The following is a 14,379-nucleotide window of genomic DNA, read 5'->3' on the forward strand; positions in this document are numbered from 1 at the left end:
TAGATGAACGCCATGTGAGATAAGGGGCGACCGCGGGAGGGCATGACTGAAGGGGCTGATGGTGGGTGGCGAGGGAAGGTTTCTCTGAGCAAGCAAGCCTCGAGGTGACGAGGAGAAGACGGTGATGGAAGGATCTTGGAGAGACTTCTGAGCAAAGGAACCAGCCAGTGCAAAGATCCTGATGTAGGAACAAAGGAAACGAGCTTGGCACAGAGATTTCAGTGTGTTCTTACAGTCTTGGTTAACAAAAATGTGCATTTAATGCTGACTGGGATGGGAAGCTCTTGGAAGGTCTTAGCAGGGGAGAGGTATGGTCAGCTGTATGCTTTGCAGATATTCCTCTGGCTGTGGTTTGGAAGACCTGTGACCGTGGTCCAGGTGAGAGATGCTGGGCTGTGGCTAGAACTAAGGAGATGGTAAGAGCCGTGTTACTGGCACAGAGAACTGACAGTGCCTTCTGGGCATGCGAGGAAGAGAGTGAGCCATCACTTGGAACAAAGCACATCCCTCCAGGCTGGCGGGCTCTCTGCAGAGGGGCTGGGGTGCTCCCGGGAGCACCAGTCTCTTGCTGGTGTCTACACACGGTCAACAGCTGTGTCTTCCTCCCTCTGAGTACAGTCCTGTGCCGCCTCTTTCTTCCCTTCCCCAAGCATCCTGTGGCTACCTCTGCATATATACAGACAATGGGAACAGCAGGGACACTGGTTCTGCAGGGCTTCGGAGGTAGTGAGGAGGTCACCCAGTGCTGTGAGCATAGCCAGTCAGTCCAGGCTGAGTACTGCCTGAAGGACGGCCCGCAGCAGAAACTGCTGGAGCCCCTTAGACACGTTCACTCATTTCATCTTCACAGTAACCCATGAATAACCCAGGTCTTAGTTTCAGACGAGGAAACTAAGGCACAGAGGTTGTGTTACTTATCCAAGTTCAGAAAGTTCACGAAATAGCACCAGGAATTAAGCGCAGACAATTGGGCTCCAGAGCCTAGGTGTTGTGGTTTGGATTTTGAATGTCCCCAACTCCCAAGGCCTGTATGATAATAGCCTCCGCCTGTGGCACTGTTGGGAGGTGGTGGAACTGTTAGGAGGTGGGGCCTAGTGGAAGGAAGTAGGCGATTGGGGGTATAACCTTAGGGGATATTGGGACTCTGGTCTCCTCTTCTTTTTCTCGCTCTGCTTCCCAGTTGTCCTGAGATATGCAACTCTGCCATGCACTCCCTGCTATGACGTTCTGGTCACCACAGGTGCAAAGACAATGGAGCCAACACACCATGGACTAAAATCTCTAAAACTGTAAGCCAAAATAAATCTTTCCTCTTTATAAAGTTGCTTATCTCAGGTGTTTTATCACAGCAACAGAAAGCTAACTAACATACCATATCTTAATCACTGCTCTCCCTTGCTTGAGGTGTGGCTCTGTCCCATAGGGAAGCCACACTTGAAGGGCAGCATAAGAACTCTGCAGGCAGCATAGAAAACAAGGGGCACCAATGTGATCTTTAAGTGTTGGAGCTTATAAAGATAGTTTCTTGGAAGACAGGTAGACTTGAGCTGGCCCAAAAGTCAGGTGTGGATCCAAGGAGTAGAGATGGAGAGGCAAAAAGGTGAAGCATAGAAACATGGGTTCAAAGCTGGGAATGAGCACGATGTGTCTGGAAGATGATGGTGACAAGAGAAAGGACAGGGGGCAGCTGAAAAGGGATGGCTGCAGTCAGACCTTACACCCTTTTTTGGTACTGCAGGCCAGAAGTCTTCATTTTATCCTCAAACAGGAAGCCAGTAGAGGCTAGAGATATGCTGGGTGGAAGACCAGCATGAATGAGGGTTAAAACCACAGTCAGAAGATGACACCTTTGAAGGGGAAGCCATAGCCTGGTGTCAGAGGGAAGGTCCCACTGGAGTTTTCAGTTGTTCTCTTTGGATAGAACCAAAATCCCATTGTTTTAGAGTTATATTGACCCAGCAATTCCACTTCTAGGTATTAAAAGAGAATTGAAAACATGTGTCTACTAACTTCTGCACAAATATTTGTAGCAGCATTGCTCATAATACCCAAAAGGTGAAAACAACTGGAATGTCTATCAGTAGATGAATAGGTAAAATGTAATCTATCCAAACAATGGAATACTATACAGCCGTAAAAGGAATGAAGTACTGATACAAGCTGCAACACCAGTGAACTTGAAAACAGGTTAAGTGAAAGAAGCCAGCTACAAAAGGCACATGTTGTATTATTCCAAATAAGTAAAATGTCCAGAAATGGCAAATCCAGAGGGATGGAAAGTAGATTCGTGGTTGCTAGGGGCTGGGGGAAGGAGGGAATGGGGAGTGACTGCTAATGGGTACTGAGTTCCTTTCTGGGATGATGAAAATGTTCTAAAAGTAGATGGTGATGATGACTTCCAGACTCTGTGAACATGCTTAAAACCTACTCAGCTGGACACGGTACAAGGTGATTTTTATAGTGTGAATTGTGTTTCAATTATGTTGTTATTTTAAAAAGTCCATTGTTTGATTTCTTTGTGCTGATGATGAAACAAATAAAAATTCCCACCTTGTTCTGAGACTCACCTTGCGTGCTGCTTGTTGAAATCGCTTTTGCGCCCTGTACCTGACAAACCAATTATTATTTATGAGTGGATCAAAATGAGGCTGATATTCTGGCATATCCTGCAAATATAAAGCATAGGCCTATTTTACATTTTAATTCTAACATCTGACCTAAGCTTTTAATAAAAATGTTTTAGAGTTTGAACCTAAGTTATTATTTGTTCTTTCATTTAGTGAGCATTTATTAAGCACTTGGTAGTGGACACTGCATTACGGGGAACACTCCTGGAATTGGGGGTCAGAAGAGGAAGACAAGGTTTGGGCTTTAAGAATCTGGGTGTCTAGTTAGGGCAACCCAAGCAGACGCGTGTGACTGAGGAAGAAGAATAGTCACACAGAAATGAGTCCCATGGGCAGGGGCTGGCACTGTGTCCAGAGGAAAAGCAGACTGAGGCCCCTGGCTGGGAAGGAGGGCACTCTGCTCAGCCCTGGGGGCCTGCCATGTCCTGGGTCCAGTGTGCACAGGCTGGGGACTGAACAAATAGGACAGGGTGCCTGGCATCACAGAGGCGCTGGAGCTGCAGGCTCTGTAGGCTCTTGAGCAGGAAACAGCATGAGGAAGACAGTCTCCAGAGGTGGATCCGTATCACACTAGCCTATGCAGGAGTGGCCTGGGGTGGGTGGGGGGTGGGGTGGGGCAGAGCTGCGGGATCAAAGCGAGACTGGGAGGCTGGACTTGGGTATGGCCTTGTGGAAGAGCTCCTAGCTAGACTCTGGCTAGATTCAGTGAGGGGGAGGAAAAAGAGGTAAAAATAATTCAGATGCGGCAAGGCTTGAAGAGAAACGTGAGAGTGAGAGAGGGCGCAGTTGCGAAGAACGGTTTCCATTGCTCAAGGTGGGATCTTAACTGGAAACTGTCACGTGATGGAGTCAGGCTACAGTCCCCATTTCACACTTGAGGGCACTAAGGCATCATGGCTAAGAGGCTTGTCCTGGGTCCCCTGGGTCCCCTATCAATCACAACTCCAGCTTCTGACTTCCGGTCTTGCCATCTTCTCACCAAGATGAACAGAGGTTAGGGACCCACCTTGAGCACCTGCAGACCGGGTCAGAGACCACAGGGAATCAAAAAAAGAGACCAAGAAAGGAAAAGCAGAGGTGCAGAAAGAGAAGCCACAATACGACACTGTCAAATTCAAGAGAAACATGATGCTTCACTTGCAAGTGCATAGATAAAAAACACTCTGGCAGCATATGAACTACTATAGCTACCTCCTGGTAAAGGAATTTCTATAAAATTTCTTAATGTTTTTTAAATAAGTATTTAAAGAACTGTCAATAATTAGATTCCAAAGAACGGAAAGTCACTCACCTCTTCTAGATCACGAATAAGGCGTTTATGGCTAATTTCTGTCTTGAGTCGTTGATATTCCTCACTTGGAATAGGATCTTCTCTATCGCTCTGTTTTTTTTTTTTTTTAATCATAAAAAATAGTAAAGTTGAAAACAATGCACAAAACTTTGTTTCTCTTTAAAACTCAGAAATGCATTGAGCAACTGATTAAATCCATTTGTGGAATTCTGGCTGGGTGTGGGGGAGACACCAGCAGGTTAAAATGCTCATTATAATTACAGTTACTGTTTAGACACACTAAGCTTTTATGGAAGCACAGACTCAAGACCTTAAAAAACATGCATATATATATGTCTATGTGTGTGCATACACACACACACACACACACACACACACACACACACACACACACACACACACATATATGTAAAATTAGGGTTAGTGACTCTGGAAATGATTTCTAAGGCACTTAAAATCACAGAAAGGATTTTAGGAAACCATGAAAGGATTGGAGAATGTAAAGTAGAGACTTCATTAAGAAGAAATGTCCCAGGTTTAAAGCTCCTCTGAGATGATTATCCACGTGCCAGGTCTTAATCAAGGCACACATGACTCCCCGCTCCTGGGTGGTGGAGGCTGGTGGGTATTTCTGGACTGGACAGTGACTGGACCTTCCTGGAGCAGTGTCCCCAGGCTGCTCTCCTCCCCACCTGCCTGCTTCCCTGAAGGCCCTGGACTCTGTTTCCTAATCCCAGGAGACACAGGTGACTCCAGGGGTGGGCTGGCTGAGCTGGACCGGTGTCTGTACACACCTGCTCCAGTGGAAAAGGGGACTGTGCACACTGTGAGTCATGTTCACTTTTGATTCTCTCTGGGTTCTATTATTTGTTGGTTAGGTAACCCAGAACACTATATGGGCTCTTAGGTACACTGTTCACAGTCATTTAAAAGACTTGATTGGAAGAAATTTATTCACATTAACATCCTATTCAAAAATAAAATGGGAGTGCTATTGTCACCAGGGTGGTGAGCTGTCTTTCTCTGATTTGCATGTATCAGGAGGTTGAGTTTGAGACCATGGACCTCAAGTTCAAAACTCAGAGTTCATGCGAAAAGACTCAGATGCCCCGCACCCATCACTAAAAGTAAAATAAAACAGGCATTTTGAAGGAGGGATTGTTAAAAAGGTTGGTAGCTAGAATAAAGGACCAGGTTATTTCTCATAGGCTCCTTACCCTTGAGGCTTTGTGCCATCCGCTATGACGTCAGCTCCCTCTGCCTGCCACCATTTCTTTTTCTCAGCTTTCTGCCATAAGCTCAGACCTCCCAGTGTTCCTTGCTGCGGGGTCACCTGACAGCCCTCAGCTGCCAGACTAAATCCCTTGAACATAGGACACAGGGTCCCTGCAGCTCTTGGTCTCCTGTAACCCACAGCTTCATCCTCCTGCTTCTCCTGGTGACTGACACTAAGCCCCGACTGCTCCTCTCCTACACATGCTTGCAGTCACGGCTTAACTGCTCATGGTGACCTGGCTGTGGCATGTCTGTGTCACCTTCATATGTAACAAAGGTATAAAATAGCATTTTATATGCTATGGTGGGTTGACAGAAAATACTAGATATTGTGTTTTAAAAATAGCTTGCAAAGAATCTGAACCACAGAAGCAACAACACTTAAATGGCAATCTTTCAATACATATCTTTCCTAAATGTGAAGATTTACTAATGTAGTAATTTTATACTCTTTTGTTTGTCCTGTGAAAAATAAAGGCAGATTTATCCAAACATCTGGTTTGGACTCCAAATATAGGAAGAAGAATGAGATATCTGACAAGACACACTTTCCCTGCTACTCTGAGGCCAGGCTAGTTTCCCTGGAGCTCATACTGCTAAGCCCAGGATCTGTTATGAAGTGAACGGGGTCTCTCACAAGTCATACACCAACACCCTAATTTCCTGGATCCCAGCGTGCGACTGTATCTTGAGGTAGGAACCTCAAGAAGCGATCAGCCAAAAATGAGGTCATTAGAGGGGTCCTAATCCAAAGTGACTTGTGTCCTTGTAAGTGGAGGAGATTCGAACCCAGACGCACACAGAGGGGTTACCATGTGAGGACATAGCAGGAAGACGGTGTCTATGAGCCAAGAGGGAGGATTTATCCAAAAGCTAATCCAAAATAAGTGTGGGGGGGATAAAAAGAATAGAAGAAAGATCAGAGGAGTAGACAAAGGGAAATGAAAGAAGGGAGGAGGGAAGGGATAGGAAAAGCCCTGGAATGAATCCAGCCTAACTTTCCTATGTACATGTATGAATATACCACAGTGAACCTCGCCATCATGCACATCCACAAGACACTAAAAAACCTTTAAGTAAATAGCAGAAAGATCAGTAGTAGGGGAACAGGAGGAGGGAGGAGGAAGGGAAGGGGAAATACTGGGGACAGAATTGTAATTAGTTTAAGCCACCCAGCCTGTGATTCTTTGTTACAGCTGCTGAGCAAACTCATACACTCTGTGAAGATTCTGCAAGTCCTACTGGTTAAGTCCAAACCCCTCAAACATGGAGCACCAGCCGAGTTCTGCCTACTTTTGCCCATGTATGTCCTGTGCTTCAACCACAATGGACGTGTCCCCAGGGTTCACTGCTCCTGTTCTCATGCAATTTCTACCTCCATGCCGCAGTAAGGTCCTGGGTGTTGCACAGTCCCATGGTTTCTGTCCCTGAACCATGTTGTCTTGCTATCGCATGTCCCTCAACTCTACCTCACCCTCTTTGCTCAGTCCCTTTGAGTCTCTGACTTGGTACCCTCACTTGAATCTGGCTCTGATGTGGCTCCCAAGCACCTGAAGGATCTCTTCTTCATGTCCCTTAGCTTACAGAGCAGGTGCACATATGCCCAGAATTACAGCTTGAGTCTGAGCCTCCATCTGACTGCCTGAGTCCTCTATCCTAATTCTCAACATTGTACTATGTCTTTCCAAGTAGACGAGTTCTCTCCTTTCTGGCTTCTGCATCCTCTATGGTACTCAGTAAAGGTCTCTTTTAGCATTTATAGCCACACTTGGTTTAGAGTTAACAATTCACTTGTCACCAACCTCCTCCCCTCTCAACTCAACTTCACATTTTCTTTCTCCTGATTTGGTATCTTGCATATAAAAGGATTTCAAAATATTTAGTGAACAAATAATTTCAAATGAGCAGTAATTCTGACCTTGTATTTGGCCTTGGCTGCTTGCCGCTCCTCATTAAGCTCTCTTCTAAGTTTGAGAGATACATGATCTTTACCAAGGTGCACCTGCCTGGAGAGAAAAATCCAACTTTCAGAAGTCATCAGAAAATGGTTCAGCTTTCAGAGGAATGGCTCTCTTTGCTCCATTCCACAACTCAAGAAGGTGCTAAGGCATTGCTGGAGGCATGCTGAGGGAGACGCTGTAGAGGCTTCAACAACATCTTGAAGATGAATAACATGTCCTGTGAAATGACACTTATCTTTTAGTGACACATGTTAAAATGTTCATGAATAAAAAGATCCGGATGCGTGACATCGTTAGCCATTAGGGGAATGCAAATCAAAGTCACATAGCACACCACTGCCTGCCCACTGCCACGACTAAGATAATAACAGTGATTTTAAAATAGTGGAAAACCGCCAACATTGCTGAGGCTGGGGACCAACCGGAGCCCTTGTATATGGCTGGTGAGAATGGAAAATGGTGTAGCCACTCTGGAAAACAGTTTGGTGGCTCTTCAAGAAGAGTTACTGTGGACATGGTAATTCCAGTGCTAGGTATATAACCAAGAGAATTGAAAAGACAGGTTCAGATGAAAAACTCACATACACATGCTTATAGCAGCGTTACTCACAATGCGGAAAAGTGGAAACCACTGAAATGTTCATTAACTGATGAATGAATAAACGAAATGTGATATGTCCACACACTGTTATGTGAATGATAGAATGTATATTCATAATAATGTATTTATTATAATACAAAGGATATTCAGTTATAAATAGGAATGAAGTACTCACACATGCTGTGATATGGGCGAACCTTGAAAATGTGTTCAGTGACAGGAGCCAGTCACAAAAGATCATGAATTATATGATTTCACTTACATGAAACATCCAGAACAGGCAATTCCTAGGCTAAAAAGTACATGAGTGATTGCCAGGGGCCCTAGAGAGTAGGGAATGCGCAGTGACTGCTAATAGGTTTGAGGTTTCAGTTTTGGAGTGATAAGAAGGTTCTGGAATTAGGAAGTGGGGAAGGTTGCACAACACTGTGAATATACTTAAAATGTTTGCATTATACACTTTAATGGAGAATTTTATATTATGTGAATTTATCACAATTTTAAAAATTTAAAAATCTAGTATGTAATATGTCCAGTATGGAACCTGGAACATGTCCAAAATACAAAATAGCTATGATATTAAAAGTGATGTGTGACAAAACATAATTAGAAGCTATTTTGAAAATCTATACTCCAACAAAATAGAAAATTTCGAAGACATCAACAGGTTTCTAGAGACATATGAATTGCCTAAACTGGACGAGGAGGACATAAACAATTTAAATAGACCAATTTCAAGTACTGAAATAGAAGAAGTCATCAAAAGCCTACCAACAAAGAAAAGTCCGGGACCAGATGGGTTCTCAGCCGAGTTCTACAAAACCTTTAAAGAAGAGCTCATTCCAATACTTCTCAAAGTATTCCATAAAATAGAAGAGGAGGGAACCCTCCCAAACTCATTCTATGAAGCCAATATCACACTGATACCTAAACCAGAAAGAGACTCATCAAGGAAAGAAAATTTCAGACCAATATCCTTAATGAACATCGACGCAAAAATTCTCAACAAAATTTTAGCAAATCGCATACAAAAACATATTAAAAAGATAGTGCACCATGATCAAGTGGGTTTCATCCCAGGCATGCAAGTTGGTTCAACATCAGGAAATCAATAAACGTAATTCACCATATTAATAGACTTAAAGTCAAGAATCACATGATTATTTCAATAGATGCAGAAAAAGCATTTGATAAAATACAGCACCCCTTCATGCTCAAAACACTAGAAAAAATAGGGATAGTGGGAACATTCCTTAACATTGTAAAGGCCATTTATGCTAAGCCCATGGCTAATATCATTCTAAATGGTGAAAAACTGAAAGCATTCCCCCTAAAAACCGGAACAAGGCAGGGATGCCCTCTTTCACCACTTCTATTCAACATCGTTCTTGAGACTCTGGCCAGAGCAATTAGACAAACCAAAGAAATTAAAGGGATACAAATTGGAAAAGAAGAACTCAAACTATCCCTGTTCGCTGATGACATGATTATATATTTAGAGGAACCTGGAAATTCCACCAGAAAACTCTTAGAACTCATAAGTGATTTCAGTAAAGTAGCAGGTTACAAGATCAATGCCCATAAATCCAACGCATTTTTATACTTAAGTGATGAATCTTCAGAAAGAGAAATTAGGAAAACTACCCCATTCACAATAGCCTCGAAAAAAATAAAATACTTGGGAATCAATCTCACAAAAGAGGTGAAAGACCTCTACAATGAGAACTATACAACACTAAAGAAAGAAATTAAAGAACACCTTAGAAGATGGAAAGATCTTCCATGTTCTTGGATAGGAAGAATTAATATTGTCAAAATGGCCATACTACCTAAAGTGCTATACAAATTCAATGCAATTCCAATTAAAATCCCAATTGTGTACCTTACAGAAATAGAGCAAGCAATTATGAAATTCATCTGGAAGAATAAGAAACCCAGAATAGCTAAAGCAATCCTTAGCAGGAAGAGTGAAACAGGGGGTATTGCAATACCAGATCTTCAACTCCACTACAAAGCAATAGTAACAAAAACGGCATGGTATTGGTACCAAAATAGAAAGGTAGATCAATGGTACAGAATAGAGGACACGGACACAAACCCAAATAAATACAATTTTCTCATACTAGACAAAGGGGCCAAAAATATGCAATGGAGAAAAGATAGCCTCTTCAACAAATGGTGCTGGGAGAATTGGAAATCCATATGCAACAGAATGAAACTAAACCCATATCTCTCACCATGCACGAAACTAAACTCAAAATGGATTAAGGACCTCGGAGTCAGACCAGAGACCCTGCAGATTATAGAAGAAAAAGTAGGTCCAAATCTTCACCTTGTTGGTCTAGGACCAGACTTCCTTAACAGGACTCCCATAGCACAAGAAATAAAAGCTAGAATCAACCACTGGGATAGATTCAAACAAAAAAGCTTTCTCTCAGCAAAGGAAACTATCAGCAATGCGAAGAAAGAGCCTACAGAGTGGGAGAATATCTTTGCCAATCATACTTCAGATAGAGCACTAATCTCCAGAATCTATAAAGAACTCAAAAACTCTACTCCAAGAATTCAAATAATCCAGTCAACAAATGGGCTAAGGAAATGAATAGACACTTCACAGAAGAAGATCTACAAGCAATCAACAAACATATGGAAAAATGTTCAACATCTCTAGTAATAAGAGAAATGCAAATCAAAACCACCCTAAGATTCCATCTCACCCCAATTAGAATGGTGATTATCAAGAATACAAGCAACAACAGGTGTTGGCGAGGATGTGGGGAGAAAGGTACACTCATACATTGCTGGTGGGGCTGCAAATTAGTGCAGCCACTCTGGAAAGCAGTGTGGAGATTCCTTAGAAAACTTGGAATGGACCCTCCATTTGACCCAGTTATCCCACTCCTTGGCCTATACCCAAAGGACTTAAAATCAGCATACTACAGAGATACAGCCACATCAATGTTCATAGCTGCTCAATTCACAATAGCCAGACTGTGGAACCAACCTAGATGCCCTTCAATTGATGAGTGGATAAAGAAACTGTGGTATATATATACAATGGAATATTACTCAGCCATAAAGAATGATAAAATTATGGCATTTGCAGGCAAATGGATGAAATTGGAGAATATCATGCTAAGTGAGATAAGCCAATCTCAAAAAACCAAAGGATGAAAGATATCGCTAATAAGTGGAGGATGACACATAATCGGGGGGAGGGAAGGGTTAGTGTTAGGGTTAGAGTTAGGGTTAGGGAGGGGGGCAAGTATGGAGGAAGGAAGTACTGTATAGAGGGAAAAGAGGGGTGGGAGAGGTGGGGGGAAGGGAAAAAATAACAGAATGAATCAAACAACATTACTCTATGTAAATTTATGATTACACAAATGGCATGCCTTTACGCCATGTACAAACAGAGAAACAACATGTATCCCATTTGTTTACAATAAAAAAAAAAAGTGATGTGTGTGTGTGTGTGTGTGTGTGTGTCTGGAGAACTGTTGTGGATTAAAGGAGACTGAAGTCACAAAAATGAAATACAAATAGTATGACCTTTTATAAGACCCTGGATGCCAAAAATATCCCAGGTATAAAGGCCATTATCTGGGTAAGTGTGCCAATCGATTACTTGATCACATTATTCCATGGGTGTCAGGTCCCTTGGATATGACTATGGTGATGTTAGAGAGTATCCTTGTTCTTGGGCGTTACAGGTGAATGTACTTTTGGGTGAAGCTTTCCAATGTCTGCAACTTAACTCCAAATAGCTCAGCAGAAAAAGCACGTGGGTGGTGTGTGCATGTTAGTGGGAATGCCCTGTGTGCATAGTGTAAATGTGGCACAGTGCTAACAATTCATGAACTGTGGCCAAGGGTATCGCTGGTTATTTGCAGGTTTAAAATCTTTCAACATGAAATGTTGGGAAAATAACATTAAGTGAACAGCACAGCATTCAGAAGGTGGTTTGCAATGGAATTTCAAGTATGTTACAAAGAAGCATAGAAGGAAGGAAAGGCATGGGTCTTAATAGGGGTCACTGCAGAGCGGTGGCATTGATTTTTTCCCTTCCTTATAGTTTTTTCTTGGACTGGGGATTGAACTCAGGGACACTTAACCACTGAGCACATTCCCAGACCTTTTTCCTTTTTTTTATTTTGAGACAGGGTCTTGCTAAATTGCTTAGGGCCTCCCTAACTTGCTGAGGATGGCCTTAAACTCACAACCCTCTTGGGGCCTCTCTAGTTGGTGGGATTACAGGTGTGCACCATTGTGTTTGACTTCTTTCTTCATAGCTTTAAAAAGACAATTTTTCAGGTTTCCTACAGTGACAATGTATCCATTTTTTATAATAGGAAAAACATTTTTAAAAACAAAATCTTCAGTTACTTGGAGCGTTTCCCATTTCACTGAGGCCGGACCAAGAAGACAACTTTAAGCTGAAACAGAAGGGATTTTCATCAGAAACAAAAACCATGTTTCCATTAAAGTAGGGCCTCAGCCTGACCTTTAGAGTCTTTAAGGTAGGGGTGTGTTCTCATGTGTGTGGGAAGTGTGGAGGCTGGATGTGGATTAGGCAGCCTCTTAAGTACACTTTCCAGGAGACTCTTTTCTGGCTCAATTCAAGAGTCTCTAAAGTTTTCTTTAGAGCCAGGTGAGGGGGTGCACACCTGTAGTCCAAGTTACTACTTGAAAAGGCTAAGGCCGAAGAATTACTTCAGCCCAAGGAGGTCAGGGCCAACCTGGGCAACATGGCAAAGAGTCTCAAAAAGAGCAAATAGAGTGCTTGGTCCTGGGTTCAATCCCAGCACCACACACACACACACACACACACACACACACACACACACACACAAAAAGTCAAAAAAACAACAAGCAAGGTTACTTGAGCTAGATCTGTACGCGTGGACATGCCAGGTATGATCTGGTTTAAAAAATTCACTTTGATCACAGAAAGACAAGAACTTACCTAGTCTGAGTTTTAACCACCAGGGACCCCTCCCCATTCCCCACAACTGCTGGACTTTCCAGGTCTCTGGGGCACACAACACAGGGCACAGGGTCTCATGGTCAGGGAAGAGGTGATGGGGTAGATTTGTCTTGGAGTGTGCACATGGGGGGTAGCAGTGACTGGCAGGGAGAGGGTCCCAGCCTCTCCCACAATTCACTCTGGTTTTGTGCTGTGACCACGCTTAGCAACCAAAATGGGTTGGTCACATTAATTTCTCCTAATAGAAACTCATTCTGAAAGAGAAAGACCAGTGGAGGAGAGAGACTAATCAAATTTTCCAAAGGGTATAAAAATTATTACATTTCATTATATCTCATGTATAAAAGGCCATCCCCTAAAAACAATCACACTGCCACTTTGATATAAATAATTGCTCAGTATTTACCACTTGAGGTGATTTTCCATCTCTTCATGAGCAATCTGTCTGACTTTCTGTTCAAAGAGCGCCTCCTTCATCTGTCTTGTTTTTGAAATCCCAGTGCCTTGGTCCAGAACTGAAGGCAGGAGCAGACAACGATGAGACCAGTAATCAAATCAGAATCATTTGCTGAGAGCAAAACACATTTCTAACGGTGAAGCATAACAGGGATCTGGGTTTTATTGTTCATAAACAATAAACCTGACAAGAAATAATTCTTTCCTATGTTGCCCTGGGGCTGATTTATGGTGGATCAACCGGTTACCTTCTCTTAATTCTTTAATCTTCATTTTTCCTGGTTCTTGGTTTAAAACAGTTGCTACAGCAAATGGATTTGATAAATCTACTGGAAATCTCAGGTTCTGGTACTCAATTTCCTGAGAGACCGAATGGGCAGGAAAATTAGTTGCCTGGCTTCTCCATCACTCACTCTCCATCGCATCAGGGACGATGCCCCCACTCTACCTTCAGTTTTGGAGGCCTTGTCTTTGCTGGTCGTCCAAGGAAATTTATATGTGTCATTGTTTTTTCTGAAGGAACACCGACTTTCTTAGAAAGAGTATTTAATCTTTCGAACTCTTCCAATCTATATTTGAAAACACATTAAATTAGTATATAAGCCAATAACTCAAGGTTTCTATTTTTATGTTCCTTCTGATAATATCATGGCTTGCAGTCCATTATTATATCTAAACTGAAAATAAATCTGCATACCCAAACAGTGGTCTATTAAAATAAATGCAATGTCAGCATTTTACCCCATAATCATATATATCAGAATAGTTCATGAATGGTTGTTTTTTTCTTGCATTCTTAATGAATATAAGGAGTGGAAAACATAACATGCTAAAAGTGCTCTTCTGCTCTAGTGTAATTCATTTCTAGGCTACTGGTTTTCAACAGCTAAATTGATTACATTTAAAAAATTGTACTTTGATTTATCTTTTTGGTAAAAGAATGATTATTCCCATTATTGGTAACAAGACTGTCCCAAAAGAGAGTCAGACTAATGTTTGGGATCTTCTGTAACTAAAAACTGACTTTTGATATACACAGGTAGAGACAATGCAGATAGCAGCCTGCAGAATCTATTTGGGTGATTTATTATGAGATATTATAGTCAGAAATGCTATTTCTTTAAGCAAGATTGTGTGTACCCTTGTTTTCCAGGATGAACACTTATTTTCCAGAAACATTTCAG

General features: G+C 42.3%; 1 protein-coding gene across 4 annotated transcripts in view; it reads right to left on the reverse strand.

Annotated features, from left to right (window-relative positions):
• Positions 1-14,379, reverse strand: part of CFAP221 (cilia and flagella associated protein 221) — a 105,919-nt gene that overhangs the window by 34,410 nt on the left and 57,130 nt on the right. For all 4 annotated transcript variants that reach the window (XR_013762838.1, XM_079133826.1, XM_079133825.1 and 1 more), the window contains exons 9-14: positions 13,644-13,764; positions 13,444-13,555; positions 13,146-13,254; positions 7,112-7,199; positions 3,919-4,008; positions 2,568-2,666 (exon numbers count right to left, since the gene is read on the reverse strand). Coding sequence is in view for 3 of the 4 variants with exons in the window: in XM_079133826.1 (XP_078989952.1) it covers positions 2,568-2,666; positions 3,919-4,008; positions 7,112-7,199; positions 13,146-13,254; positions 13,444-13,555; positions 13,644-13,764 (619 nt within the window). In the remaining variant the exon portion in view is untranslated. The remainder of the gene's footprint in view (positions 1-2,567; positions 2,667-3,918; positions 4,009-7,111; positions 7,200-13,145; positions 13,255-13,443; positions 13,556-13,643; positions 13,765-14,379) is intronic.

This window comes from Sciurus vulgaris (genome assembly GCF_902686455.1).
Source record: "Sciurus vulgaris genome assembly, chromosome: 3".
Classification (NCBI taxonomy): Eukaryota; Metazoa; Chordata; class Mammalia; order Rodentia; family Sciuridae; genus Sciurus; species Sciurus vulgaris.